The sequence below is a fragment of the Pollicipes pollicipes genome, unplaced genomic scaffold (genome assembly GCF_011947565.3).
Source record: "Pollicipes pollicipes isolate AB1234 unplaced genomic scaffold, Ppol_2.1 Scaffold_4740;HRSCAF=5597_pilon_pilon_pilon, whole genome shotgun sequence".
NCBI classification, from domain to species: domain Eukaryota; kingdom Metazoa; phylum Arthropoda; class Thecostraca; order Pollicipedomorpha; family Pollicipedidae; genus Pollicipes; species Pollicipes pollicipes.
The window spans coordinates 41,034,335-41,049,866 of NW_023596545.1; the positions used below are offsets into that span (position 1 = coordinate 41,034,335).

Sequence of the window (15,532 nt, forward strand, 5' to 3'; positions counted from 1 at the left end):
CGGTGCGCATCCATCGTGCGGTGGCGGTGCTCCGTGTCCGCAGTGGCGTTCTGTGCAAGTGTATTGTATGTCAATTGCGCCTGCCGCAGGTAGGGTATCTATGGTATTGGATTTTTTGCGGTTCGGTGTGTGAGATTCTTTACTGACAGCCACAGCCATGAGAGGGCTGCACATTTGTATTGGCTTAGAAAATTTGAACTTGGGGTCCCACGGCCAACACTGGTGGTTTTGTTAACCGCACCTTACCTCGCCTTACCCTACCTTATGGTGATAGATAATTATAGAAGTTCACTAACCCTGTCGGTCTCGGTCTTGTCGGGTCCCTGGTCTGGTGACCAAACAGTCTCAAGTTATGGATAGATTTTGTGTGGATTGTGGGATGTCATGCTTGATGCCAGCCCAGTGCATGTGAGGCCTGGACTTGAACTGTTCAACTGAGGTTGATGATATGACTGGGTGTGGAATGATGTTCTAATTGTTGATGACCCAGTGCTAAGTGAGTGATGACTGATGAGAGTTTGAGGTTTTCTTAGACCCATTGGTGGTCTCTTGTCACCTCTGAATTGTGTCTTGTCAGGAACTCCACTTCTGCCAACAACATGCATCTGTGACACAACTGATACACTGTCACCATGTCTCCCCTGCATTGACGGTAGCACAGGGAGGAGGAGGAAGAGTCAGGCCTCTTGGGGTATGGCTGGTGCCTCACTTCATTGACAAGACCCCTGGGTTATTGCTGAACCTGCTCCAACAGCTCCTGGTCAAATCTGCCCAATGGCTGAATCTGCCAAAGAGGCCTCAGATGACATTGCCATACTTCAAGCATGAGCATACTAAGACCTTGAAGAGCAGTGGCAGCATGTGAACATTGATGTTGGCAAACGACTGTCTCATGACCACCAGCATTGGTTTGGCTTTTGAGATCGCTTCAGCTGTCTGCATGTGAAATAAGGGCCTGTGATCCACGAAGATCCTGAGTTTCTCTTCGGTTAGCCCAATGTGATTTCTCTCCTGTTGAAGAAGTACACCAGTCTCAGGTTGCAGTTCCAGATATGCATTAGTTTGTACTTGGTTGCATTAAAGGGGAGCAGCCATTCCTTAGACCACTTGGCCAGGGTGTGGAGGCCAACCTGCAGAGGTGACTCAGCCGGGGACCTGGGGACACAAGAGTAGATCTTGGTGTCATCCGTGGACATCTTGACCATGCTTCACACTTGATCTAGTAGGTTGTTTGTGAAGGTTATGAATAGTGGTGGTCCTAGCACTGATCCTTGTAGGATGCTGCAAACAGTGTCGATCTAATCCAACCTCAAGATCTGGAGCTGCACTCTGCATCCGGTGGGTAAGGAAGTCCCTGATCCAGCCTGGCAAGGTACTTCTCATACCACAAGCATGGATTTAGGAGAGCAGACAGTTATGAGGCACAGAATCAAAGGCTTTGCTGAAGTCTGGGTATGGCATGTTCACCACCTCTCCAAGCTCTACTGGGGCACTCCAATCTGTCATAAGGTTTGATGGCTGGGTGATACAGGATCGTTTTGAGGGAACCCACGCTGGGCCGCTTGAAGAACACCAGGGTCCGAAAAGTGATGAACTAACACACCTCTCACAAAAGATTTGAGTGTCTTGGAGGGAATGGCAGTAAGACTTACTGGGTGGTAGCTCACTGGGGACTGTCAGTTACCTTTCTTGAAGACTGGGACTACCTCACCAGGCTCCCACTCCTGGGTAAACCTTCCAAATGCCAATTATTTTAGGAAAAACATGTTTAGGGGTAGTGCCAGGATATCTGCAGACTCACAAAGTGGCCTTTGGTGCACATCGTCTGGCCCAGGGGTGCTCAGGGTCTTGAGAAGAGTCAATTTCTTTGCCACTGCCTGGGCAGAGATGTTCATGTCATCCAGGAATGGTTCATTGAAGTCGCAAGGCATAACAGGCGGGACACTAGTTGATTCATCTATGAAACAGCTGACAAAAAATTTACTGAGCACATTGGCCTTTGTTTCATTGCTAGATAACACTCCATCATCGCCATGAAGCTCTTCTATCCTGAATCTTGTGCGTGGTCTTTACTGGGTGTGTATTTACGCCATGGCTGTCCCTTACTTTTCTTCAGCTGCGTCGCCCTTGGTTTCACGTACAGGCTCTTTGGTCTAGGCTGTTTCTTGATGGAGCAGACCTCAGAAGCCCTGGCGATTTTCTCCTTGAAGAACTTATAGGCATGTTTGACATTGAGGTTCTCCATCAGGGACCAGTCCATTAACCTGAGGATGTCTGCCAGGTGCTCGTAATTCATGTACGTCAGCTCGCGGAGACGAGGAGATTGCAGCCCAGAGTAGCAGACCAAGGTGTACCTCATCACCACATGGTCGTTGCTTCCAACCCCAGGCAGGTATTCAACTTTGCTGACCATTCCCTCCTTGTTTGTCAATATGAGGTCCAGAACAGTTGTAGCTTCACCCAGCCAGTGGCATGTGGACTGCTGGACATGCTGGAACAAAAAAAAACCCTGGAGGGTCTCCATCAGTGAGTGGGTTGGATGGCTCTCTGGAGCTGATGACGGCTCTGTTCCCTGGTCAATCTGAGGCAAGTTAAAATCGCCTACAATCATCAGGTGAGAAAACTGGCCTCTATACACTCCTTGAATAAGGTCTTTCAATTGACACACTGTCTTTGATGTTGCCTGATGGGCTTCTGTGTATGCAGCCAAGTATTAAGGTGTCCTTCCCACTTTAAGCCGTTTTCAGCCACACTCGCTCCAGGGTACTTGGCCTAGAGGAGTGTTTAGCTGCATTTGGTAGGTTAGACACATAGACACATATGCCTCTCTCACCGCTAGATGGTGCAATGGGAAGCTTCTGGGTTTGGGGAGGTCATTGGTCAAAAGCATGATATCTGGCTTGCTGTCAGAAATAAGCATACACAAGTCATCCATTTTACTGATGAACTGGTCTACATTGGTGTATGATACCTTCAGACCTTGCCTCCCCTGCACTGTGCAGCATTATGTAGGCCTTGTGGACCTAGGGAGCCAGGATCAGCCCGAGCATGAGTATAGTAATCCATGAATCCATCCTGAGTGCCTGAGGTTGTTGTGGGCCAGCAGTCCTGCTAGGGTCCCCGGAACCCCCAGGACCCTGAGAAGGGTGACCTATAATATCCTCACCAGCACGGTCCAATACATGGGGGCATCTCACTTGGGTGCCTCTTAAGTTCCCACTCAGGTTAGTCAGTGTTGGTCCTGGTGCAAGTGGGAGAATGATGCGGTGCCTCTGGGACCATCAATTGGACAGGCTGCTAGAGGTGTTGATGTTTCATCACTTTGGAGGATAGATGGAGCTGCCATTGGTACAGTAGGATGAACTACACTGGTACCTCTGGGCCTGTCAGGTACTTGTGTTGATGGGCACTCTGCCTGATGACCTTGTCCTGCCTGATCAGTAGGTCAAGCTCACTTGTCTCCCTTCTCCTAGGGTGTGTCTCTCAGTTTCTTATCCTTCTCCCTGTCTTTATGGGCTTTGTTGTGGGTCCTAACCATCTGACATTCAGATGATTTATGGCTGAGACTATCAGTTTGACCCTGGCCATGTGTGAAGTTCTATGCTCAGCTGTCTCCATGCCCTTGAACTAGGGATTCATCCAGCAATTTTGACAATATGTGTAAGACTGGAGAAATCAGTTGTATGTTGGGAGCAGCTTTTATCATTTTTCAGTGTTCAGCTCTCCCCTGCCCTCAACTGATTTTGTGAAACTGTCCCAACACCTGGCACATAAGGAAATGTATAAATATATATATGCATATATATATATATATATATTTATACATTTCCTTATGTATATATATATGTATATATATATACATATATATATATATATATATATATATATATATATATATATATATATATATTCATATGTATATAATAAATAATTTGATTTTGACAACAGAGATGAGTAACTTGTTTATTAGTGCATAATTGACATAAAAAATAAACTGAAATTGGGTGTCATATTATGGGTTTTATGATTTATATCTCCAGGCTATGTTGGTTTTTCAAACAGCATAGCTGTTTTTAAACTTAAATACATGATATATTCACAGATTTGACATTCTCGCTCAGTTTCTCTGTAGGGCAGGTGTTCCTTGTCTTAAATCGCCTTGACACATAACAAGCAGACCCCCAGGTGTTTTGTTGTTCTCTTTTGCACTTGAAAGTCATATGAGTGACCAGTTCATGTCCAAATTGGCATGTGGTCTGATATTGTGGTCCTGCTAATATGTTCCCATTTGTTTACTGTGTGATGTGTTACTGTTTTGTTTCAGTTGTGTGCCATTACAAGGATCAGTCTGAATCATGACGGCTGTACCAAACCCCAGCAGCACTCAGATACTTCCCTTGGGTGAGTTGGTTGCAGATGCAGACTTAAAAACAGGACTGTGGCCATCACATCATCCAGTGTCATTTTGTTGAGTAATGAGATGACAGTGACATATGCATGTTGAGGTCCAAATTTACGCTCTGTACAGTGCCAATGCTTTACACAAACATTGCACTAGAAATGTGCGATGTGCGTATTGATTGCAGGCTGATACTAGCTACCTTCAGCTAATATCTTTTTCTGTAGCTGGCGAATAATTCCTTGTGGGACTGCACCCACTAGCCAGGGATTCCACATAACAAGGTGACATAAAGTATGCAAAGCCATCCATTATGAGTGATGACTGATGTGATGCCACTGGTCAAAAGTTAATATTGAAACAAAAATTGCTATTTTTAATGGGTCAAATGGAGTCTGGGGGCATATTCTGGCACTGCAGTATTTGCACACCTTGTACCTTATCATTGTTAACCTGTGACCAGGTCGTGAGTAAACTGGTTGGGCCCTAGGTGTATAGATCAGACTTGCAGACAAGCTGTTTACCGGCACTCACCCTCATGGGCGGTTTAATATCCTTTGCTCGCATGGGGAGTCAATCTCACCCCCCCCCCCCCCCCCTCCTGAGGTCTCAGAAACCGAGAAAGCTAGACACTTAATTCACAGGGTATATTGGCCTGTATGTGAACTCACTTATGTCAAAATTTGATGTTCCTGGGTCATATCCTTCAGGTCAAATAAGGTCAAACAAGGTTGAACTCCAGATTGATGTCCAAAGTGCCCCCAGAACTTCTCATCAACCACCACAAACCTGGATGCATGTTCCAGTAATACATGATATATGATATGTGATATATGTAAGTAAGTAAGTAAGGATACATGATTCATGTAAGTAAAAGGTCACTGGTGCTCATTTAAGGGTGATGGCCTTGTTTGACCTTTGGAAAATTCTGTTGATCAAAAACATGCCAGACTGCTTTGATTCTTGCATTGGAATCACCATCAAGGCAGCATTAGGCAAAGCATTAGGCAGTATGCTCTTGAAAAAATGTTGACTGGTGTCATTTTAGGTCTGACTTATTCTGACCTTTGAGAAATCCACGGACTCTGTAAAATGTGTTTCCTGTTATCAACAAATTCAAAATAAGCACCAGAAGCTACCTTATACAGCAAGCTCCAGAGTGAATGAAAACAGGTTGGTTTTGGCCCTGGCCTGACCTTCATACCTGAACTTAGGTCAATTGAATTTTGTAATTCAATTTTTTGACACTTAGGGAGTCCATCACAGGGATGTGTGGCTTCATCTAACATCCCATAGTTGCATCAGATTGAACGATTCCCCAGACATTGTCTTTGCTGAATCCATGGCCTGACTAGCCCACCGTCGATCAGTGATCTTACAAGGTATATCTAAATATTTGATACCAAACGACCCGGCATTCGGTTGTCTACGGCTGTGCAAAATTTGGCGCGGCTATGCCAAGCCGTTCGGAAATCATTCGGGGAAAACCTTTGGAGCGGTCAAATAGCCCCCCCCCCCCCCACCCGAGCGTGTGTTAACATATTCAGGGATAGGAGCAGTTCTGCATGATGGCACGTTATCGTGGTTAGAGAAGGTTACAGAGGGTAGCAAACGCATCAAATTGCCGGCATCCTCTCCTGATGAGGTTCTCCACCTCCAGAGCTCGTGGACAAGTGCATTGGCTCCCGGCTACACATCATTATGAAGAACGACAAGGAGATCGTGGGCACACTGTGCGGCTTTGATGACTTTGTCAACATGGTGCTGGAGGACGTGACGGAGTACGAGAGCACGCCCGAGGGCCGGCGCATCACCAAGCTGGAGACCATCCTGCTCAATGGCAACAACATCACCATGGTGAGGGGGCCGCAGCTGAACGAGCACTGCCCTGGGTTGGATCTGCAGTTGTGGGAAAGGTCATGTCAAATACCTAGCAGGGAATGCACATCTCGGGGAACTTCTATTTACTGGGGTAGTTGCTTTCCAGCATCTTCCCAATCACCTTGGAGGTGGCATTTCCATGTGCTGTGGCTGTGGTGTGCTGAAGCTGCCTTGTAAATATGAAACTCGCTTTGGTGAATTGGGATTCATGTCTAGCCTAGTGTTCACTCACATCACAGTTAGTACTTTACAGCTTCCCCCAACGCTGGACCTCGGGTGGGCAGTGACGGGCATCATTTCTTTTCAGCTGGTGCCTGGTGGTGAGATGCCCGACAACTAAGAAACTCCTGGTGCGCTGGTGTATTATGTTGCATCGAGTCATGTGTGCACACCCATCTCATGTGTTGCAGCCGCCCATTTACGTAAATATATGTTGGTGAACAATAATTTTTCGGCCATGTGTTGAACTGCTCGCATCATTCTTCAGCGCCGGGTTTATGGGATTCCCCAATGGGCCGCTTCGTGTGCAGTATACCGTACAAATAACCACATGATCCGCGAGGCGTGACAAGGCTTTCGATATTGATGGATATATTTTGTATGCTTGTGACGATGAACGACAAAGGGTAACAACGAAATTGTAAAGGTGTGCGACAGACGACAACACAATTGTATAAACGAACAATCAACGAAAACGGTAAAATTGCAACAAATCAACGTGGAATATAGCGCAGACGCGTCACAGTCCGTCCGAGTCGGCGCAGTATGCAGGATTGCGTTAGCAGAACGCCGACGGCCAATGACCCGTATTGTCCAGTTGAAGCATCCAGCGCTCCAGCTCCGCCGCGTCCGGCCTGTTCTCCGCGTGCTGCGCCCAGCAGCGCTCTACCACCTCTCGCCATCTTCCGGCATTGGCGGGCACTTCGGGTTCAGGCCGCCGCCACCGAGCGACCACCACGTAAATGACGACGTCTGCCTCGAGGCTAGCGAACGGCCTGTAGCCGGTGAGCAGCTGCCACGTGCAGACGCCGAATGAGTAGATGTCGGCGCGGCAAGTGGCGCACTCGCCGCGGAACAGCTCGGGCGCCATGTACGGCACCGTGCCGCGCACCCCGCTCTGGGGAACGGATCAGGGCCGACCGATCACGTCAAAACGCAGTCTCCGTTTTTGCATGCCTTGATGGCAGAGTCCCACGCATATGGCGCAGAAAACCATCGGAATGCGTTAGATACAATCCGAAGAGAAAGCATTGAATACGAATGGCTCCGAACACAAGCTGACAATATTGGTCGAATAATCACCAAAACAAGGTCGGACATGTTCACGAGCGGCGGCTGTTGCTTGGGGAGCCCTCTGACATCACTCACCCCCCTGGCGTCGGGGTCGCCAACGCAGCGCGCGCTGCCGAAGTCTCCCAGCTTGATGTCGCCAGAGTCGGCCACGATGACGTTGGCCGGCTTGACGTCCAGGTGGATGACGCCCTCAGCGTGGCAGTAGGCCAGCGCTGAGACCAGCTGGCTGGCGTACCTGGGGCCGGGCGGCGCGGAGTGGCGTCAGGTGAACACGCGGAGACGCGCGGGCGGCGTCATTGGCGGCTAACGGAGCCGAAGCCGTGTCACTTTGCCATGCTTAAAGGAGTAGTTGAACAAAATATATTTGGTGGATAAACCGATCGATAACCGATCGGTAATGGCCAACCCGATCCTTAAAATAGACCCTTAAACCGGGCTTAACAAACTTCTTATCACCTTTTTTACCACCATCGTTTGAGTGGATGGGGAATGGAGCCCCTGACTGAATAGGATGCGTGCCTGATCATGAGCCAGATGAGCACGCACATGGCCCGCCTGATGCGCCCGATGGTGTGACATCTCGCACCAAGCGCTACAGCCTCGGCTGCCACTGAAACGGCAGCCGAGGCGGTCGGTGTGCCAGACCGACCCGTCATACTGACGGACCCTCCCACCAAGCGGCAGCGGCCCCTCCCAGCGGGCGGCAACGGCCCCCTTCCACCTGGCGGCGACGGACCGCTCCCAGCGGGCGGGCGTACCCATCCCACCGGGCGGCAGCGGACCTCTCCCACCGGGCGGCGGCGGACCTCTCCCACCGGGCGGCGGCGGACCTCTCCCACCGGGCGGCAGCGGATCTCTCCCACCGGGCGGCAGCGGACCTCTCCCACTGGGCGGCAGCGGAGCTCTCCCACCAGGCGGCGGCGGACCCCTCCCACCGGACAGCAGCGAACCTCTCCTACCGGGCGGCGGCGGACCCCCCCCCCCCCCCACCCCCCCGCCGGGTGGCGGCTGACCCAGCTTGCTGCGTGCGCGGCCCACCTGCCGACGGCGGCGGCCGGCAGAGGCGCGTCTCGGTCGTCCAGCAGCATCTGGAGCGTGAGGTCGCCGCAGTACTCCATCTCGACGGTGGAGAAGGCGGCGTTCAGGCCGTACACGCCGAGCACGGCCAGCACGTGCGGGTGGCGCAGCCGGCGCGCCAGCAGCTCGCCGGCAGAAGGCTGCCTACCGCGGAGCACCTTCACCGCCACTGCCCGGTCTGGCGGCCGAAGGGGCGTAGTCACGGCTACGGTGGTGTGCAGGAGCGAAACCATCGTCAGCACCGCGGCGCGACCTGGCGGGAACGCGAAAATAGGAAGCATGTGGGTGTCTGTTCTGCAGGACGGTGTGCAATTGTGTGTCGGTGGAGGCCAGCTCAAAATGTTTGCGTCGTGGCGTCGCAATGACCTTGCGACTATCGCTGCGTGATGTTGGAAATGACACCATTTCAACTTATTAAAAACAATAGGGGAAACCTTTTGCCCTCTAACCATCAAATAGCCAAAGTGATATAAACTCATGGCTGAACATACCGTTCGAAGTACCCTCACTACTTAGCGTCCATTCCAAACCCATGACCTGCCAGTGTAACAGACAAGGTCGCATGACTGGGTTACCTTTGCGCTTGCCGAGCACAACGGTGCCAAACGAACCGCGCCCGAGCACAGGAGCCTCGGGGTGTCCGTCCAAGCCATTCTCCTCAACCTCCCCTCTCTCTGGCGTGTCGAACTTGAGGCCCGGAGACGGCGGCAGGAGCTCGCCGGTCGGCCGGGCCGCGTCGGCGCTGGGCGGCGGCGGCGGCGGCGGCGGTGGGACGGCGTAGGTGACGCCGAGGGCGTCCCCCTGCGGCAGCGCTGGCGGCAGCTCCTCCGGTGGCGAGCCAGGGGTGACCAGCAGTCGAGGCTGCGCGAGCACCGGTCTGCGGATGGGGACAGCGGGCAGCGCGGCGGCGCGATGGGGGCGACATCTGTGCGCAGACATGTCCGTGAAGTCAGCAATTTATTCAGCGATTTTGACATTGCGCAGAGGGGCCTTACGACAGGTCGCTCGTCCTTACGGCTGTCGCCAGACCGCGTCGGATGTCTGCCTGCTGTCAAATTGGCTTGCATTGGCGCCTGGGACACCAGATGGCATACACTTAGAAAACAATGCCGATGTTTGGAAACGCTGGCGGCTGCTGCACAGCTTCGCTTGTAAGAAAACCGAAGACGAAAAGTACGCCCTTGAAATGCACATGCTACGATGATAAAATGTCTCCTGGTGCAGTTCTGCATTCTGGCTAGCTTACAGCTACCAGTATGCGTCCAAGTTGGATTCACATTGTCGAGGGAACGGAACTTGCTGTACTGCTTGTGATTATTTACTTTCAGTGGGTACGACAACCGGAGCGAATGGCTTGTGTGAATGCTGCAGAACTCATAGGGCGGTTGTTTTGAGACTTAATGCAACTGGTAATTGCATACAGCACACGGGACTCACATTGAATGATCCCAGAGGCAGCCTGGCGGGGCTGGATCGTGGGGAGCTGCAGGTGCCTGGCAATGGAATGTTGAGTCTCCGGTACGATCGATCCGGTTGGTGACTCACCGTCGCCGGGGCGGGTCGGCCCCCAGTCCGGAGCGGAACAGAAGCGCCGCCGGTGACACCGTCGACCCCCGGCGCTCCCGCCGGCCGGGGTCAGTGACCCCGAGGACGGGTGTCGCGCTTCCCGCCGACAACGGGGTCACCGGGGTCAGAGGCGGCACGTGAAGAGAGCTGCGCCGAACCGCGCAACCGGCCGCCCGGCAACAGGGCGACGCCGAGGTGCCGCCGGTCGGGGTCAGTGACCTCGACCGGCAGGTCATCTGCAGCAGGTGCCTGGCACGCGACATGACGTCGCCCGGGTGTCACGGCCGTCTCGGTGTCACTGTGCGAGGTTGTCACCAGTGTAAGAGGTCACATGGCACTGACCGCGGAAATCCACGAACGCGTTTGTTTGCCGTCTCTGATGGTGCACGACTGTAACGCTCGTGGAACACCACATCAGAACGTCCCGCTGCTATCACTGCGGCCCGGAAAGAACCGAACCTCTACCGCTGGCACCTGTGAGAAGAGTGAGGGAAAGTGAAGGAAAGTGAGGGAAACTCTCCACCTCACCCTGGGGCATGCAACACCCGTCCTTGACCCTGGGACCCAGGGGCGAGCCAAGCTCAAGTGGAAACGTAAGTCATTATTCGTGTCTGCTGGTGGTGCTTCCAGAGGCTGAATCTTCGACGCCCTGAGCGATGTAACCCGTTAATTTCAAACAGACGCAGTGTAAACATAGCGCCTGTCGCAAAAACACCGGCCTACGGCCCTCCTGCAGGAATGTGATCTCCGTCCGGGCTCCCCATGCGGAGGGCAGTGGCGACCCAATGCACCTCTTCGACCCTTTTTATCCTCGACGTCAACGGGATACCCACATTTAGCGCTGGGCTCCCTCGCCTGTCGCCGGTTACACGCTCCTCCCGCACACGGCTGCCTGGGCGCGCCTCTGCGCGCGGCCATGGTCAGCTGACTGCGCCGCGCCGGCCGCTGCTGCTGCCGCCCCTCCCCGCTGCCGGGACGCAGCCGCTCTGTGGGCACCCGGCGTCTGTGGCGTGGTGGGTGAGCGGTGGCGTGCAGGTAAGTAGAAGAGCAGACATCCTTGGGGTGAATTCGTGGCGCCGATATTGCCGAACTTTATTCGTGGTGTTGCTGTGCCAAGGACTGAAAATGCAAGCGGCTAGTTGTAAGTACATTATGTTTGTATTTACACCTATGAGAAGGTAAGGGGAAAGACGCAAATGGGACCTGTTTGTAAGCTCATGGACTTAACCTTGAAAACTGGAAGACTTCACGTGCTCAAAGATCGATCTTGGACCAGGATCTGTCTTTGCGGATACGTAAGATGAATGCAGCGGTATTCAAAGTCCGTCTTCCATCCCTTTAGCTGACGTGTGAGCATATGCCCGCCTGGCCCTTTGCATCGATGCGTTTTCACGTATGTGGGTTACCGGGTACCTACCCACCCGGTCTCGAGCGTGTTATTTCTTCAAATTGCTTACAGTCATGACATTCGGTTATCAAGCGAGGGTTGTATCGTTTTTGTCCTACATAGGCACAACAGATAGAGACTATAAAGACGCCAACATTGATCAGTCCACTTCACTTGCTCAAATGCGTCTCGGTCCTCTTTCCGTGGCCGTTCCGTTCCACGGCGGCGTTCCGTGGTGCCGACACATCCACATGGCCGATTAACTCATCGCTGCGTCGCCCTCCCCAGCCAGGCCCGCCTCAGCCATGGATCCCCGCACGGCCGGCCGCGTGCTGTCACCGCTGCTGCTGCCGCTGCTACTGCTGCTGCTGACCTCACCGGTCCACACTGAGTCCCCGGCCAAGTCTACCGGTGCAGCGACTCCAGCAGCGGACCCAGGAGCGGACCCGGCAGACCCAGCAGACCCGGTGGACCCGGTGGACCCAGCTCGCTGTCGGCTCTACGGTCCGGGTCTCCGACCCGACGAGGTGGTCCTGCCGGCGCGCTATTTCATCATACAGACCGTCGACAGCGGCGGCAGCGAGTGAGTGGCGACGGGCCGCACTGTCACCGCGAGGGTCACGCACGGGGTCACAGAGCCGGACTCCCGCACTGCTCTGGGCACGACTGAGGCTCCTGTCACGTCCACGGGCAGCTCACTGTCTCAGGCCCATACGGCCGCTGGAACGACGCTGAGGCGTCATCGAAGAGGCGTGGTCATCCACGGTATCAGGCTGCCAGCCGCCCTGGTGCCCTGCGCTGGACAGCGCCATCTGGTGTTTAAACAGCCTTCTTTCGCCTCCTTTTGGCGATCAGCACTGGTTTAGGCAAAGAACAATCCTTGTGGGACGCCAGTGCCGCCGTCCCTGCTGTTATTGTTGGGCTAGCCGGTATCGTACTCCCCGCACGACCCTCAAGTGACCGTAGTCCGTGGTCCTTAAAGAGGTAGTTCTGAGAAGTACTCTCTCTCTCGCTGAACTGGCTTCCGCGAATGAAAGCCATGTCTGTGGTGCTGGGCGGCTTTGGGCGCCCCGCTAACAATTTCTCCATTGAGTAGCTCTGGGTACCATGTGGTTGGTCTCATGTTCGCTGTGTGGCTCTAGGAACCACATGTCTACTGTGTAGCTGTGGGTACCCCGACTGCCCAATGTCCGCTGTTTAGCTCTGAGCATCCTGACGGTCCAGTGTCCACCGTGTAGCTCTGAGCATCCTGACGGTCCAATGTCCACTGTGTAGCTCTGAGCATCCTGACAGCCCAATGTCCACTGTGTAGCTCTGAGCATCCTGGCGGTCCAATGTCAGCCGTATATCTCTGAGCATCCTGATGGTCGAACGTCCGCTGTGTAGCTCTGAGCACCCTGCCAGTTAATGTCCGCTGTGTAGCTCTGAGCACCCTGGCGGCCCAATGTCCGCTGTATATCTTTGAGCATCCTGACGGTTCAATGTCCGCCGCGTCGTTCTGAGCATCCTGACAGTCCAATGTCCACTATGCGGCCCGGAACATCATGACAGTACAATGCCCGTTGTGTAGCCCGTAACATCTTGACGGTCCAATGTCTGTTGTGTGGCTCTGAACATCCTGACAGTCCAATGCTCACTGTGGAGCTCTGAGCATCCTGGCGGTGCCATATCCGTCGTGTGGCTCTGAGCATTCTGACAGTGCAGTGTCCGCTGTGCAGATCTGAGCATGCTGACAATCCAATGGCCGCTGTGTATCTCCGCGTACTTTGGTGTCCCCATCTCCGTCCCTTGCGCCTCTCCATACTCCAATGACCTCATGTCTTCATGGTGGGGAAGGGGGGGGGGGGTTACGTGACGCATCACGGAGGTACCATGCCGGCGCAATGCATCGGGACGTCCTCCTGTGCCCTGCTGAGTGGAGCACCAGCCTCACCCGACTGCGCCCTCTGCTCAGGCTGAGGACGTCACCGCGGGAGCAGTTCGAGGTGTCACTCACCGGCGAGTCGCCACGTGGCGCCTGCCACGTAAACATGCAGGTGCTGGACCGGCACGACGGCGCGCTGATCGTGCGCTACCGCGTGTTCGTCACGTGCCGCAACGCCGTGCTCCGGGTCCTCTATAGAGGGCAGCACGTGGCCGACAGCCCCTACAAAGTGCCAGGTGAGAAGGCGCGCGGCTGGAAATACCTGAGAGGTGCAGCTTGCTACGGCATGGAGCCGCAGAGCCGTGAGTTGAACTGTTTGACAGATATCACATTTTTGCCGTGTTCTGTCTCTCCCTGTATCACGTCCTTTTCTCGGACCTTTCCGCGCAGCTTCGAACGAAACCGATGTTGGAGCCGCGTATATTGAGTCTCCGCGGTGGTTGATACGCCGTTTGTGGGAAAAACATCACCAACGATGGGATTGAAGCTAACGTTGCTGATTTTGCAACCCCATGCTGCACATGTTCGTCAGCTGTCCAAAAAGCGACGTTGCGTGGTACACGTAAAGAATAGGGTATGCAGTGAGGCGTGTAGCATATTGGGTAGCGATATCCGGAGATAACATTTACGGCACCGCCTGGATCCAGCATGTCAGTCTAGGGAGCCCCTGACAAGAGCCTAAAATCGCGGCAACAGCCGCTCGTGCAGCCACCTCGGCAAGATATTGCACTTTCGCGTGCCTCACCGCACCGAGACGTCACGCCAGACGGCGTACGACGCCTGCCACCCGGCTCGGTCCTTGTCAAGGCAGGTACCGAAGCGTCGGCCTCTTGGTCGGCCTCTCTGGTGGAATGAGCTCAGGCTGCCTGCCGCTGCGCACTGAAGGAATGAACTCAGACTGCCTGCCGCGACACATCGAAGAGATGAGCCCAGGCTGTCACGCGGCACACCGAAGGAATCAGCCCAGACACAGCAAAGGAATGAGCTTATACTGCCTGCCGCGGCACACCAAAGGAATGAGCTCAGACTGTCGCCGTGACACACCAAAGGAATGAGCTCAGACTGTCGCCGCGGCGCACTGAAGGAATGGGCTCAGACTGCTTGCCGCGGCACACCGAAGGAATGACCTCAGTCTGTCACCGCGGTACATCGAAGGAATGAGCTCAGACTGTCGCCCAGCACAGCAAACGGATGCGCTCAGACTGCCTGCAGCGGCACACCGAAGGAGTGAGCTCAGACTGCCTGCTGCGGCAGACCGAAAGAATGAGCTAACTGTCGCCGCGACACACCGAAGGAATGAGCTCAGACTGTCGCCGCAGCATACCGAAGGAATTAACTCAGACTGCCTGCCGCGGCTCACCGAAGGAATGAGCTTAGACTGCTGGCTACGACCCACCGCACTCACCCCCGCGTGGTGCCGGAATAAGGCGTTGTATTTGGATTTTGACTCCAATTCTGCCGTAAAAGGGTGGACCCCAATGCGGAACCGATTCCGGCAGATGCGACATCTGAGGCCCGGCGCATCAATTCTCCGCGTCCCGGCAGATCCAATCTATGCGGCCCGGCAGATTCGATCTCTGCGATCTGGCAGATCCGATCTCTGCGGCCGGGCAGATCCAATCCCTCCGGCCGGGCAGATCCGATCTCTCCGGCCCGGCAGATCCGGTCTCCGCGACCCGGCAGGTCGGATCTCTGCCGCCCGGCAGATCCGATCTCTGCCGCCCGGCAGATCCGAACTCTGCGGCGCATTGTCGGGAAATTGACTTCCTGCTGGAAAGCGATGAATATGTTGTATAGAAATGCCACTCTACGCTTGATGTTCTCTCAAAGCTCACGACAGCTATGTATCAACGCGTCGCTATTTCCGTACTCGGTGTAAGAAAGGTACGCTGGAAGGGATTGGCTCGTGCTCTGCTCTACTAACGAGCAAGGTTTGTTGCTGCCACCACTTGCCGTTACACATACCCTGTAACTTCTACAAATGGCAGGCGAAACAGACCGGGGC

General features: G+C 54.0%; 3 protein-coding genes across 5 annotated transcripts in view; 2 read left to right on the forward strand and 1 right to left on the reverse strand.

The window, feature by feature from the left end:
- Positions 1-3: 3 nt before the first annotated feature.
- LOC119098767 (U6 snRNA-associated Sm-like protein LSm5) lies at positions 4-6,674 on the forward strand. The gene is made up of 4 exons (XM_037221794.1): positions 4-89; positions 4,325-4,401; positions 6,060-6,256; positions 6,588-6,674. The coding sequence occupies exons 2-4, from the start codon at positions 4,356-4,358 to the stop codon at positions 6,618-6,620; spliced, it is 276 nt and encodes a 91-aa protein (XP_037077689.1). The 5' UTR covers positions 4-89; positions 4,325-4,355; the 3' UTR covers positions 6,621-6,674.
- A 196-nt stretch (positions 6,675-6,870) lies between these two features.
- LOC119098397 (proline-rich receptor-like protein kinase PERK2) lies at positions 6,871-10,680 on the reverse strand. The gene is made up of 5 exons (XM_037221313.1): positions 10,196-10,680; positions 9,226-9,527; positions 8,612-8,828; positions 7,649-7,799; positions 6,871-7,397 (listed from the first exon to the last, which is right to left on the reverse strand). The coding sequence occupies exons 1-5, from the start codon at positions 10,477-10,479 to the stop codon at positions 7,059-7,061; spliced, it is 1,293 nt and encodes a 430-aa protein (XP_037077208.1). The 5' UTR covers positions 10,480-10,680; the 3' UTR covers positions 6,871-7,058.
- A 501-nt stretch (positions 10,681-11,181) lies between these two features.
- The window catches only part of LOC119098633 (protein O-glucosyltransferase 2), a 53,998-nt gene continuing 49,647 nt past the window's right edge, over positions 11,182-15,532 (forward strand). For 2 of the 3 annotated variants that reach the window (XR_005094275.1, XM_037221603.1), the window contains exons 1-3: positions 11,182-11,251; positions 11,892-12,186; positions 13,558-13,763. Coding sequence is in view for 2 of the 3 variants with exons in the window: in XM_037221603.1 (XP_037077498.1) it covers positions 11,909-12,186; positions 13,558-13,763 (484 nt within the window). In the remaining variant the exon portion in view is untranslated. The remainder of the gene's footprint in view (positions 11,252-11,891; positions 12,187-13,557; positions 13,764-15,532) is intronic. The other variant, XM_037221604.1, reaches the window with a different exon arrangement.